Source organism: Crotalus tigris, unplaced genomic scaffold, assembly GCF_016545835.1.
Source record: "Crotalus tigris isolate CLP2741 ecotype Arizona unplaced genomic scaffold, ASM1654583v1 scf7180000017666.27876245, whole genome shotgun sequence".
Taxonomy (NCBI): domain Eukaryota; kingdom Metazoa; phylum Chordata; class Lepidosauria; order Squamata; family Viperidae; genus Crotalus; species Crotalus tigris.
Genome location: NW_024096551.1, coordinates 3783035 through 3796936, shown reverse-complemented (window position 1 = coordinate 3796936; position 13902 = coordinate 3783035). Strand labels below are relative to the sequence as shown.

The 13902-nt window shown below is 42.7% G+C and overlaps 1 protein-coding gene across 3 annotated transcripts in view; it reads left to right on the top strand.

Moving 5' to 3' along the window:
* LOC120304996 (collagen alpha-6(VI) chain-like) overlaps window positions 1-13902 on the top strand; it is a 93595-nt gene that overhangs the window by 53436 nt on the left and 26257 nt on the right. For all 3 annotated transcript variants that reach the window (XM_039336240.1, XM_039336238.1, XM_039336239.1), the window contains 4 exons: window positions 3228-3263; window positions 11520-11582; window positions 12145-12207; window positions 13114-13176. In XM_039336240.1, the coding sequence (XP_039192174.1) occupies window positions 3228-3263; window positions 11520-11582; window positions 12145-12207; window positions 13114-13176 (225 nt within the window). The remainder of the gene's footprint in view (window positions 1-3227; window positions 3264-11519; window positions 11583-12144; window positions 12208-13113; window positions 13177-13902) is intronic.

Sequence of the window (13902 nt, the reverse complement as noted above, 5' to 3'; positions counted from 1 at the left end):
GTAATCTCTCTTTAAAATATTCTAAAATTAGCTAAAGGTAATACAACATAGACCAAAGTAAAGTCACAAGTTGCCAAAAGTTTATGGGGCCCTAGTATCTCAATAATTTTTTTTATGGTGCACCTCAGCTTGCAATTCACATAGTGTCTCATGGATGTCAAACATTGCTGTGTTACTCTGCAACACCTCTGTGAGTTTGTTGCAATGCCCTTGAATGATGTGGCATACAGTTTGGGAACCAAACCTAGGCAAATAGGAAAAAGCCTCTTAACCTTATTATTTATTTATTTATTTATTTATGAGACTTATATACCGCTTTAAGTGCAAGCACTCTCTAAGCGGTGCACACCAGTAAGCAATGTATATATATATTTACATTGCCCCCAACAATCTGGGTCCTCATTTTACTTACCCCGGAAGGATGGAAGGCTGATCCTTTTATTTATTTATTTATTTATTTTGTTAAAATTTATAGACCGCCCCACTCCCGAAGGATTCCGGGTGGCTAACAATAAAAACACAATAAAACTTAACAAACAATACAGTAACATTCATCCAGGGGTCAGATTTTATAAACCCCAGGCCTGCCGGAAAAGCCAGGTCTTAAGCAGCTTGCGGAAAACCAACAGGGTGGAAGCGGTCCTAATCTCCGGGGGGAGCTGGTTCCAAGACGTGGGTGCCATCACAGAGAAAGCCCTCCCCTGCCAAATGGCACTGCTTGGCCGATGGGACTTGAAGGAGGCCCAGCCTGTGGGATCTAACCGGATGAAGGGAACTATGAGATAGTAGGCAGTCTTGCAAATAGCCTGGCCCTGAGCCATATAGAGCTTTAAAGGTAATAACCAACACCTTGAATTGGACCCAGAGACCAATAGGCAACCAGTGCAGCTCGCGGAGGATAGGTGTAACGTGGGTGTACCGAGGAACACCCGCTATCACTCGCGCGGCTATTTAACTGTAGTCTCTGGACCAACTGTAGTCTCCGAATACTTTTCAAGGGTAGCCCCACGTACAGCGTGTTGCAGTAGTCCAGGCATGAGGTGACAAGGACATGAGTGACTGTAAGGAGAGCCTCCCGGTCCAAGTAGGGTCGTAACTGGTGCAACAGACGAACTTGTGCAAAGATCTTCCCAGCCACTGCCGTCAAATGATGTTCCAATTTCAGCTGTGGATCAAGGAGGACAACCAACCTGCTCCGAAGGGGGTATATTTTCCCCTGCTAGAGTCAACACTGGACAGTTAACATGATCCTTGGGAGGCAACATCCAAAGCCACTCGGTCTTGTCAGGATTGAGCCTGAGTCTGTTAACCCCCATCCAGACCCTTACGGCTTCAAGGCAACGGCCCATCACATCAGCTGCTTCACTGAGAGAGCTCGGGGAAGAGATATATAACTGGGTATCATCAGCATACTGATGAAACCTCACCCCGTGCTGTCTGATGATCTCACCCAGCGGCTTCATATAAATGTTAAATAGGAGGGGGGAGAGGACTGACCCCTGCGGCACCCCGCATTCAAGGGGCCTTGGGGTTGACCTCTGCCCCCCCACCAGTACCGATTGCGACCAGCCAGAGAGGTAGGAGGAGAACCACCGTAAAACGGTGCCTCCCACTCCCACCCCTCCAAGTCATCGCAAAAAGATACCATGATCGATGGTATCAAAAGCTGCTGAGAGATCAAGTAGCACCAAGACAGAGAATAACCCCTGTCTCGGGCCCGCCAGCGATCATCCATCAGCGCAACCAAAGCAGTTTCTGTGCTGAAGCTGGGCCTGAAGCCAGATTGAAAAGGGTCTAGGTAATCCGCTTCATCCAGAGACCGTCGGAGCTGGAGTGCCACCACTCTCTCTACAACCTTCCCAAAAAGGGGAGATTGGAGACTGGACAGAAGTTATTTAAATCAGCCGGGTCCAGGGTAGGCTTCTTGAGAAGGGGCCTCACAACCGCTTCCTTCAAGGGTTGCGGGAAAGATCCCTCCCTCAGCAAAGTGTTGATCAACACCTGGAGCCAGCTTCGTGTCACCTCCTTGGCAGCCGAGACCAACCAGGAAGGATACGGGTCCAATAAACAAGTGGAGGCACTCATCGCTTCCACCGCTCTGTCAACATCCTCAGCGGTCACAGACTCAAATTCATCCCATAAAACTGGGCTAAGACCTGCCCCGGTCATCTCAGAAGGCCCTGCCCAATCGGAGTCTAGGTCTGTCCAAATCCGAGCGATTTTGTCTGATAGAAACTGCACAAATTCTTTCGCCCTACCCTGTAAGGGCTCCCTGGCTTCCTGAACATTAAGTAGGGAATGGGTCACCCTAAACAGGGCGGCGGGGCGAGATTCTGCAGACGCGATAAATGCAGAAAAATGCGAACATTTTGCCGCTCGTATCGCCACTAAATAGGTCCTAATATAGGCTCTTAAAAGTGTCCGGTCGGGTTCGGAGTTACTAGCCCTCCAGCGTCATTCTAGACGTATCTTCTGATGCTTCATCTCTCATAGCTCCTCGGTCAACCAAGGTGCCCTCCGGGATCCACAAGGTCTAAAGCCCCTGATGCTGCCTTATTCCAAGCAGCAACCAAGGACTCAGCCGGTTTGTGGAGGAGGGAATCAGGAAAACCCTCAAGCGCTATTCGGAACCCCTCCGGGTCCATTAAACACATTTTATATACAAGCCTGGTCTTTTCCTCTTTATCATCGCATTATATTTTTCTCTTTCAGTTTTAAGACGCTTTAGCCTAAGACAGGTACATCATTGTAAAAAAGAAGGAAAGAGGTCTATAGTTACAAAGGGGGCTATAGGAGATGTCAAAAATATCAAGATGGCATGGACAAAGACTTGCTCCTTTTTTATCTGCATCAAACAAGCCCCTCCCCCCTGCCAATGCTTGGTCATATGATCAAAATTCAGGCACGTGGCAACCAGCATGCAGTTTGTAATGGTTGCGGCATTCCTTGGTCACATGATTCCTATCTGTCACCTTCCTAGCTAACTTCTGACAATGGAGAAACCCTGATTCACTTAACAACCAGGTTATAGACTTATCATCTAAGTTGATTTGCTTAACTACCACAATTAAAAATGTCATAACTTGGATGCAACTTACTTAATGACTGCCTTGCTTAGCAACAGAAGTTCCAGTCCCAACTGTGGTTGTAAATCAAGATTTCCTGTACTTTTATAACTCGCTTCAGTATCAGGTGCTATAACTACTTTTTCTTCCCTCTTCTTTTAGGGTCTTGTTGGGCAAAGAGGTCCTCCTGGTTTAATGGTTAGTAACCATTGCATTCACATATTACTGCTTTACTGAAAATAGTCTGAGTTTTCTTCTCTCTCTTATTTAACATTGAATTCATGAATACTAATCAGTGCTTTTACAGACTTATTCCAGTGCTGACTCAATCCTGATATGGGGAAATTAACTATTTAAATGAAAACTGACATTCTTAAAAATTAATGATATTTCTAATTGTTCTCGGAAAAGCTGTTGACTTTCTTATCATTAAAATGATCAAATCTTGAAGTGCTAATAATTAAACTTTAAAAAAATCATGATCTTAATTTAGGCATTCTTTTTAATAATTTTTTTTCTTAATAATATTTTTTAATTACTTGATTACAAAGCTTAACTCCTACTTTACTTTCATGTCTGTATTTTGCCAGTTGTTCTCCTGCCCTTACAAAGTTCCTTCCTTGAGTTTGTTCTGTATTTTAATTAATTTATTTTACTAGACAGTATTTCATTTGGCTGAATGTTTTCTCACTATTAAAAATGCCAAATACTTCATACTTCAAATAGTGAAATTTAATGGCATTTTCCATCCCATTATTTAGCTATATGTGTTGCATTTTCAGACATTTATTTATTTACTGTATTTATAGTCTGTTCAGTCTTTTCCAGCTCCAGGGAGGGGTGCTCATCTCCATTTCTTAGCCAAGGAAGCCAGCATTGTACAAAGATATTAGCGTGGTCATGTGGCCAGCATGAATATATGTGGAGACACATGGAACACTCTTACCTTCCCACTGAAGTGGTACCTATTTATCTACTTTCATGCTTTTGAATTGCTAGATGGGCAGTTGCTAGGGCAGGAATGGGAGCTTACTCCTTTGTGCAATGCTTGGGTCTTGAACTCAGGTTGTCAACTTTCCAGCTGACAAACTCAGTGTCTTTTGTGTCCTGAGCCTGCAAAAGCAGGCTCGGGACATTGCAATGGTCCCGGGCTGTTGCAAGCTGCCCAGGACCAGACTGAGTGGCACCAGCCTGCATGCATGCGCAAGGCGTGGAAGCGCACCAGTTTGTTACCTTTTTGCCCGGGGATTCTATTAAAGGAAGCAGAGAGGCCTGCGAGCCTCTGAGTTGTGTCGGAGAGAGCTGATGAGAATAAAAGCTTTTAGAATCAACAGAATGTGTGCTCTTCTTTTGCCATTGACTCGAGGACTCAACATTGGCGACGAAGGTGGGATGGCTTACAAGATAAAGAAAGAAGACTTGTAAGGCTTACCCAAGAGTCCTGGAGAGAGGAAGACGGCGTTAAATTCACCATCTGGCTTGCCAGTACAGTGTCGCTGGAGGTAAGCTGGCTGATAGACCCCTTCCTAGAATAAGAAGCAAGGATGGCGAAGATAGGGAGATTGTCTGAATTCGACGTTACTCACCAGAAAGATGGGAGTCGTATGTTGCTAGAGTAGAAAATTACTTTAGAGTGAATCAAGTTAGAGAAGATGGCTTGAAGGCCGCTACTTTTCTGTGTGTCTGTGGTCAAGATGCATTTGAAATTGCAGAAAATTTGGCAGCCCCTGCTCCTCTTGAGTCTGTTACTTATACAGACTTAAAGAAGTTATTGAAAGAACATTTCCAGCCCAAGTTGTCTGTGATTGCGTGGAGACACACGTTTGAATAGAGGGATCAAAGAGCTGGTGAATCAGCCAAAGAATACATTGCAGCCTTGAGAAGAGCAGCTAAGCCCTGTGACTTTAAAGATTTAGAAGAAAGGCTGAGAGGCCGTTTTGTATGCGGGCTAAGGAACAGAGACTTGCAACAGAGACTCTTTGCAAAAGAAGATATTTCCTTCTAAGATGCCTTGAGAGAGGTCACTGCAGAGGAGGCAGCAGGTGGGGCGGTCAAGAATATGAGGCCTATCAGGAACAACCCAGAAGCAGTTTCCGTGCACCATGAGGGAGTTCAAGAGAGCTCAGAGGAAGATCCTGAAGATGAGGTGGATCATCTCTACCCATCCAAAGAAAGGAAACAGAAGGAAGGCAAAGAAAAGACTCCTGCTGTGTCCAAGTGCTTCAGGTGTGGAGGTCGCCACAAGAGGACCGACTGCAGGTTCCATTCTGCAATCTGTAGAGCATGTGGCAGGCAAGGCCACATAGCATCTGTTTGTCTGGGCCATCAGAAGGCACAACCTCGAGAAGAATTGCGCCTGAAAGGTACCAGGGTCCCCAGCCAAAACAGGGTGGGTTTCTGTGCATCACGCAGAAGTATTTATAGAACAGGCACACACAGGCCACTTAAAAAGAAACTGTCACTTAAGGTGAGGTTGCAAGGAGTTCCATTGGTTATGGAGCTGGACATTGGGTCTGCTCTTTCAATCATTTCTATCCACACTTTCAGGAAGATTTGCAATAGCAGCGGGATCCAGGCCAAACTGAGGCCATCCAATATAATCTTAACAGAGTTTCAAAATTCCAAGGTGTGTGTAAAGGAGGAGGCCACCCTTACAGTACAGTACAAGGATTTTGAAGGTCCATTAGATGTATTGGTAGTTTGGGGTGAACAAACGAGTCTTATTGGACTCGATTGGTTTGAGGCCTTGGGAATCCAAGTTACAGGGCTATACAATTTGCAAACGTTAGGCCTAGCAGAGGTCTGCAAAGAGTTTGCAGATGTCTTCAGTCCCCAGCTTGGAGCTTACAAAGGCCCCCCAGTTTCTTTGAAACTTGACCCCACTGTCACTCCCATTAGGGTGAAAGCAAGAAGAGTACCCTTTGCTCTTAAAGGGAAAATTGATGCTGAACTGGATAAATTGATTCAGCAAGGTATTTTAGAACCTGTTGATTCAAGTCCATGGGAAACCCACATAGTTACGCCTCTCAAGGGACATTCGCATCTGTGCATGCTACAAATGCACACTAAACAAGGCATTGCAACAGCATGCGTATCCTGTACCTGTAGTCAGCCATATTTTGGCTTCCCTCAAAGGGGGGCGTGTTTTTGCAAAGTTAGATCTGGCACAGGCTTATCAACAGTTACCTGTTGATGAAGCTGCTGCTGAAGCACAGACTATTGTAACTCATAGGGGGGCATTCAAAGTTAAGAGACTACAATTTGGAGTATGGAAAACACCCTGGGGTTTGCCCCTATTTTGATGATGTCCTTATTGCTGGAGAATCCACTCAGAATTTAGTTGAGAGGCTGAGGGCTGTTTTGCTTCACTTCAGAAAAACAGGCCTAAAACTTAAAAAAGACAAATGCAAGATAGTAGTTTCTTCTATAGATTTCCTGGGATTCAGAATAGATGCCAGGGGTATTCACCCTGCTGAGTCTAAATTAAAAGCCATATAGCAGGCTCCTAGGCCTAAGTCTAAAGCTGAGTTACAAGCATTCCTAGGCCTCTTGAATTTTTACAATGCTTTCCTACCTAACAAGGCTAATGTAGCAGAACCACTTCATAGGCTTTTAGACAAGCAGGCAGTGTGGCAGTGGTCCCAAGTACATGAAAAAAGTTTCAGTGAGGTCAAGGCCTTACTTATATCAAATGATGTGCTTGCACATTTTAATGAAACCCTTCCTGTCTGCATTGCTTGTGATGATTCCCCTTATGGGGTAGGGGCTGTACTTAGCCACTTAAGAGCTGATGGAACTCAGGTTCCTGTTGCATATTAGTCCAGAACTTTGTCCTCTGCTGAGCGAAACTACGCTCAGATAGATAGAGAAGCCTTGGCCATTGTCGCTGGAATTTAAAAATTCCATGATTTTCTATATGGCAGACATTTCACGGTCTATACTGACCATAAGCCTCTGTTGGGGTTGTTTACCACTAACAAACAAACTCCCCATATCATCTCTTCTAGAATGCTGAGATGGTCTGTCTTTTTGTCAGCCTATGGTTTTTCATTGATTCACAAACCTGGCAAGGAAATGGGCCACACTGATGGCCTAAGTAGATTACCTCTGCAAATGGTAGAGGCTGCCCCTGCCCCTGCCATCAATATTCTCTCCATTCAGGCGTTGCCTGAGTCTCCCCTAAATGCCAGGGATGTGGCTGCTGAATCAGCCACAGATCTCACGCTTACTCGTGTGCTGTCATGGGTTTTGTCTGGATGGCCTGAGAGTTGTCCAGGTACTGAGTTCCAGAGTTTCTGGCTCAAGAAGCATGAGTTATCTGTTTTTCAGGGTTGCCTATTGTGGGGCAGCAGAGTAGTTATTCCTACCTCATTGAGACCTAGAGTCTTAGCTTCCCTCCATGAGGGTCATCCTGGCATTGTCAGGATGAAAGCGCTTGCGTGCAGTCATTTATGGTGGCCAGGATTAGACAGGGAAATAGAGGCCCAAGTGCATGGATGCCATTTGTGCCAGCATTCACGCCCTGAAATGCCTCAGGCTCCTCTGCATAGATGGGAGGAGATACAGTCACCTTGGTCTAGGGTGCATGTAGATTACACTGGACCCTTTCAGGGACAATTCTTCTTGGTCCTTGTTGACAGCCATTCAAAGTGGCTTGAGGTTGTTCCTGTCTCTTCCACTACTGCTGCCAAGACCATTCAAGTACTGAGAGGGATTTTTGCTGCACATGGCCTTCCAGATGTTCTGGTTTCTGACAATGGTCCTCAATTCACTTCTTCCGAGTTTCAGGCTTTCTTGCAGGCCAACATGATTCGTCATGCAACTTCTGCACTATTCCACCCTTCCACCAACGGTATGGCTGAACGGATGATTCACATTACCAAGGATGCTCTAAAGAAACTGACCTATGGGGGCTGGCACCACAGGTTGGCAGACTTTCTTCTTGATTACTGCACCACACCTTCCACTTCCACTGGGAAGAGCCCGGCAGAACTTCGCTGGGGGTGCAGACTGATCACCAAACTTGACAGGATGCATCCGGACAGGGTGGCTCCTCAGATCACCCAACCAAGGGCACCAAGGTGTCTGCAAGTGGGTGCCCCGGTATGGGCCCGGTCACCTGTGGGTTCCGGCGGTAGTATGCAAGGTCACTGGTCCATTGTCCTACGAGGTTTCCCTGGACGACAGTCGTGTCCTTCGGCGGCATATCGATCAACTGTGTACGAGACTGGACTCTCCCTCTGCAACTCCTGGGTTTTATTCGGGGGGAGGGGGACCACTGTGGGCAAAAGGAAGGGTGTTGGCAGCAATCGGGGCCAAACGGAGAGGCGGAGGAAGGCCTATCCCAAGGTTCCGCAAGTGTCCCTAACAGGAATTCAGGGGAACAAGAAACAATACAGGCACCAGTACTTACTCTAGCCAGGGAATCACCCAGGGGGCATACTCATTATTCACAACCCCAATACAGCACTCCAAGCTGGGAGAATAACCGGGAGCATCCAAACAACCCAAATAACACAAGAGAAATGGCATACAAACAAATAAGCTGGCCCAATGCTGCTACTGCTTCCAAAAGGAAGTCTGCACATAGGGAGGTAGTCAGAGAGGCAAATCCTGATTCCGGTACCTCCGGCATAGAATGGGGGGCAACCGAGTACTGGGGCACTGCAGAAACCCAGACAATCCCATTATGGGGCTTGGGAGTGAAGGGATGCGTTTCCTTGATAGGTCCATTGTGGGCTTGGAAGTACCACAGAAGTGCCAAATACTGGCGGGAACATAGTGGGGCCCGAGAGCCTACAGTTAGGCAGATCAACCAGGTACAGTGGGGAGCAAAGTCCTGGTCTGACGAGCCCGGTGGGCAAGCAAGCAGACCAGGCAACAGAACCCAGTTCACGGGGACCACCAGGGCTTAAAAGAGGGGGCAACTCCACTACAATCTCTGCATAGGATGATTTAGGGAGTTCTCAAAATCTGAGAGGTCACAGAGGGTTAAAAGATCTCCCAAATACTTAGAAGAGTTTGTGACATTGCTGTCAAAGCAAGGGAGGTGAAGAGGGTGCCTGCTGTTGGGGAACTTGGAAATGCAAGTATTGGGCACTTAATTCCAAAATAATAGCATGGTACCATGCTATAGTGTGGCTAGTAAGTAGCTGCAACAGATGTGCAGGTTCCATAGGGATAGCACACCATGCTTGTGTTGAGGTCGTGTATACCTATCAATATAGTTTAATTAGGTTTCATCTGGGAGGAAGGGGTGTTGTGTCCTGAGCTGCAAAAGCAGGCTCGGGACGTTACAATGGTCCCGGGCTGTTGTAAGCTGCCTGGGACCAGACTGAGTGGCGCCAGCCTGCGTGCATGCGCAAGGCGCGGAAGCATGCCAGTTTGTTACCTTTTTGCCCAGGGATTCTATTAAAGGAGGCAGAGAGGCCTGCGAGCCTCTGAGTTGTGTTGGAGAGAGCTGATGAGAATAAAAGCTGTTAGAATCAACAGAATGTGTGCTCTTCTTTCGCCATTGACTCAAGGACTCAACAGTGTCTTTAACCATTGAGCCAACACTCCCCCTTATTGTAGTTATATTTTACATTTTCTGTGGTAACAGACAATGCTACATATAGAAATCTCCACTAAAATTATAGGGCTAAAGGAGAAAGACTTGCCCAATAAATTAAGATACAAAGTAAACTGAAGAATCCTAACTGAAAAGGTCAAGATAATCCATGTCCCCAGAGCTGGAGATAGACTATCCTCTCAACCATCTTCCTGAAAAATATAGTTGGAAACCAGATTAAAACTGTCCATATTGACTGGATCCAGCTATCTTCTCTTGCAATCTCATCACTTTCAAAGCAAGAGAAGCATTTGCCACCACTTAGGGATCCAATTTTCCACTTAATAAACAAGGAGGGAGATGGATCAATAATACAAGGGGCTGCATCTGAGCTCCTAGAATTGTGTTCACATCTTTGGGACTAATAGACTTAAACCACCCCAGATAACATCACAATATTGTTCCTTCATTGCTAGAATTTAAGCGAGGGCAAATCTGAATGATTTTATCATGAACAATCTTGACAGTGACCTGCAGATGCTCCATTGATCCAATCATGTAACAAAACATCAGTGAAGCTCCCTCTGAAATCCAGGAGGACCATCAGGTGCATATTGTAGTTGGATAAAGGAAACTTGCATACAAACGTTTCTTTACCTTGTGATCTGGGTTGACTTTAGTATAATTTCCTTTTTGTCTGCCTTTCAATCCAGCTACTCACTGGCAATGTTCTTATAAAACCCTAGAGGGCCCTGTAGGCTTTGACATTTTTCTAAAATATTTCTCTTCTTCATTTTAGTAAAACATTATGGGAAAATATCTTTCCATTAAAATTTTATCATTTATATAGCTAGATTTTATTTTATTTATATCTAGACTCTTTCTTTATTAAATATTGCCTCAGATGGCTAAATTTAAGTTACTTCTTAGAATAGCTCACATTGTCTTTGTTCTAAAATTTCAACCAAATTTTCAAAGGCGTCTGGTACCCGGTGCGTTGCAGATGGGATATAACTGAACATAATATGTTTGATTTCCATTTTTTAAAACAATATTAATGTGAAGAATGTAAACATTAGATCAAGAAAGGAATGCTATTCTCAATGATTTTCATTCATACGTACATAGTCAATTATGGTGAAACGAAATGTGTTATTGTAAAATTAGAGGAGCTTTTAAGTCAGACTCAGCTTCAACATATGGCAGTTTTGCACCATGGCACTTTTCCTATCACTTAAGTAGAAGTCAGGACATGCAGCCAGGTTGACTACATGTGCTGATTGATATTTAAATGATAGGAATCAACATGTGAAAAACTTTCTTTCTTTCTTTCTTTCTTTCTTTCTTTCTTTCTTTCTTTCTTTCTTTCTTTCTTTCTTTCCTTCTTTCCTCCCTCCTTCCTTCTCTCCCTCCCTCCCTCCCTCTTTTTTCTATAAATGTCCAAGTGAAATATCAGAAACTAGATGTGTATATATAAATGAGTGATGTCAAAATTAGATTTGTTTTATTTTTTAATTTTGCAAAAACAGAAAATTGTGGCTTTATATTTTTCTAAATTGCTAATAAGAAAATGCATCCTATACTCTATTAAACTTCTTACATCAGCTTTTTTCAACCTGGTACCATCCAGGTACCATCCAGAGCTATTGTACTGCATTTCTCATTATTCCGAGCCATGGTGGTTACTGTACTGTATAAATCATAGCATTTCCAGTCCAGTGAAAATGGAAGGTGCAATGGAGGCAAGTAAGTGGCTTAAGTATCTAGACTCATGTAGTTCTGCCTCCTTCCCTTTGGGATTGTGACTACTATGGTTAGCAGCACTATCAGTACTTGGCAAGAATACAGTAATATCAGTGGATTTGGGTTTACAAATGCATGTTTTCATTTTTTTTACCTGACAGGGTGAACTAGGAAATGAAGGGAACCAAGGCTATCCTGGGGAAGCTGGGCTACGAGGGCAAACGGTAATATTTAAGTTATGTTGTGCAGCAGTATGTATGTATGTATGTATGTATGTATGTATGTATGTATGTATGTATGTATGTATACTTCATCTTTATTATTTTTTACAAATAACTTCAGGGGATGAACATATACAATATACCTTCCTCCTCCTATTTTCCCTACAACAATCCTGTGAGATGATTTCTCAATCTTGGCAATGTTTATTTATTTATTTATTTATGAGACTTATATACCGCTTTAAGTGCAAGCACTCTCTAAGCGGTGTACACCAGTAAGCAATGTATATATATATTTACATTGCCCCAACAATCTGGGTCCTCATTTTACCTACCCCGGAAGGATGGAAGGCTGAGTCAACCTTGAGCGGTGGGATTTGAACCGCTTACCTGCTGAACACTGTCAGCTAAAGTGGCCTGCAGTACTGCACTCTAACTGCTGCGCCACCTCGGCTCATTCATGTGAAGATGTATGGACTTCAATTCCCAACTTCAAGTCGTGGGAGTTGAGGTCCATGGATTTTCACTAATATTGAATCTAATTTTTCTCTTTTTACCTCACTAGGGTGTTTTAGGGTTACGAGGAATACCTGGACCGCTAGGACCCCATGGTTTACCTGGCCATCAGGTAAAGTGGAAATTACCGTACTTTTGGTAAACTAAATATTGTGTATGTGGTTTATCTCTTTGTGTGTCTCTGTTGTTATATATATATGATTAGATCTAGAAAGAATTTGTCTCTAGTACAGAAGCCTTTAGCAACAGAATAATAATTCATAATAATTTTGTCATTCTTGTATAGTGAATCTTGCTTTAATAAACTGATCGGGGGAAACAGGGGCATCTGTTATTCTCCATATCATTGCAATGATGTCATTTAATCAAACTATATTATCTCCACAATGATATTATTCTACAAATCAGATCAACTGACACAAATAATGCATTTCACATATTGACACCATAACACAATCCACATAAATTGCAAGAGAATTAAGCCTTCATCAAACTTCAAATTTAAATTGTGTTTGCTGCACATATAAATGTGTGGGGACATAGAAAGATCTTGATTAATGAAAGAGTGCATTCAGCTATTACCATCATTTCTTTATCTTTCTCTCCTTAGAACTTCAGTCTTATCAATTCTATTACATTTTTTTCTCTGGAAAAAAATCCCTCTCTCCCTGGAGTTTCATTCCTTTGGATAAGTGAGTTCCCCCAAAGATAACTTGTGGGCCTGGATAGTTTCATGAGACATGGATTGGCATTTTAAAAAAGAAACAAATGACTTCAGTTTCATCTGTAGAGCAAGTAGGATGTCTGTGTCTCTCTGCATAGTGATTTAGCAGACATTGCTTAAACTTGGATATGATTACAGAAAAAACACAAAAACTATTTTGGCTGCCAGTGGTATCTGTGGCAGTAGGTCCATTAGCTGTGTACTTGAAAAAAAATGCCATTAATTCTGTGCCATAAAGGTCTGGAATTCCATTTTCTTTAAAAACTAACTTTCAATATGTGCTTCTGATTGGAGGGTAATGCAGGAATCAAAGGCGAATCTGGTGCTATAGGAAAAAGAGGCCATGTGGGTCCAAAGGTGAGCACTCCTGATTTTTCAGTGATATGGGGACAAGGTACAAATTCATTTCTTTTTAAATAAAATGCAGCTGACATCATTTCTATTATTAATGCAGTATAAACAATTGTCCAGCACAGGGATTTATTCACATTCCTTTGAACTTGGTGCAATATAAGAACGAGTATTGAGCTATATTTTTTCAAGTTTGAACTACAAAGTAGTCCTCACTTAACAGCCACAATTGGGATCAGCATCTCCTTCAGTAAGCAACATGGTCATTAAACAAAACATCACGTGACTATGATTTGCTATTTTAATTCTTTTTTTTTTTTTTTTTTTTTATTGAAATTTTTCAAAAGTTTTACAAATAAAAATCCACCCCCCCCTCCCCACCACCCCACCCCCCCCCCCGACTTCCCAGAACTGAATATAGGATTATTTAACAAATATTTTAAAATAACATTTGCAATTTATAAAATAATTATAATAATAATAAAAATCACAGTAATAATATATATAGAAATAATATACATAACATAAACTTTAAAATGAATAATATATACTAAAAAAAAAAAAATAAAAAATAAAAGAGAAAGAGAGAGAGAAAGAAGAAAGAAGAAAGTAGACGAAAAATAAAGCATATATATATATAAAAAAAAATATATGAATAATAATACATTAAAAATGTATATATATAAAAAAGAAAAAGAAGAAAGAAAGAAAGAAAAAACAATCATTACAAAT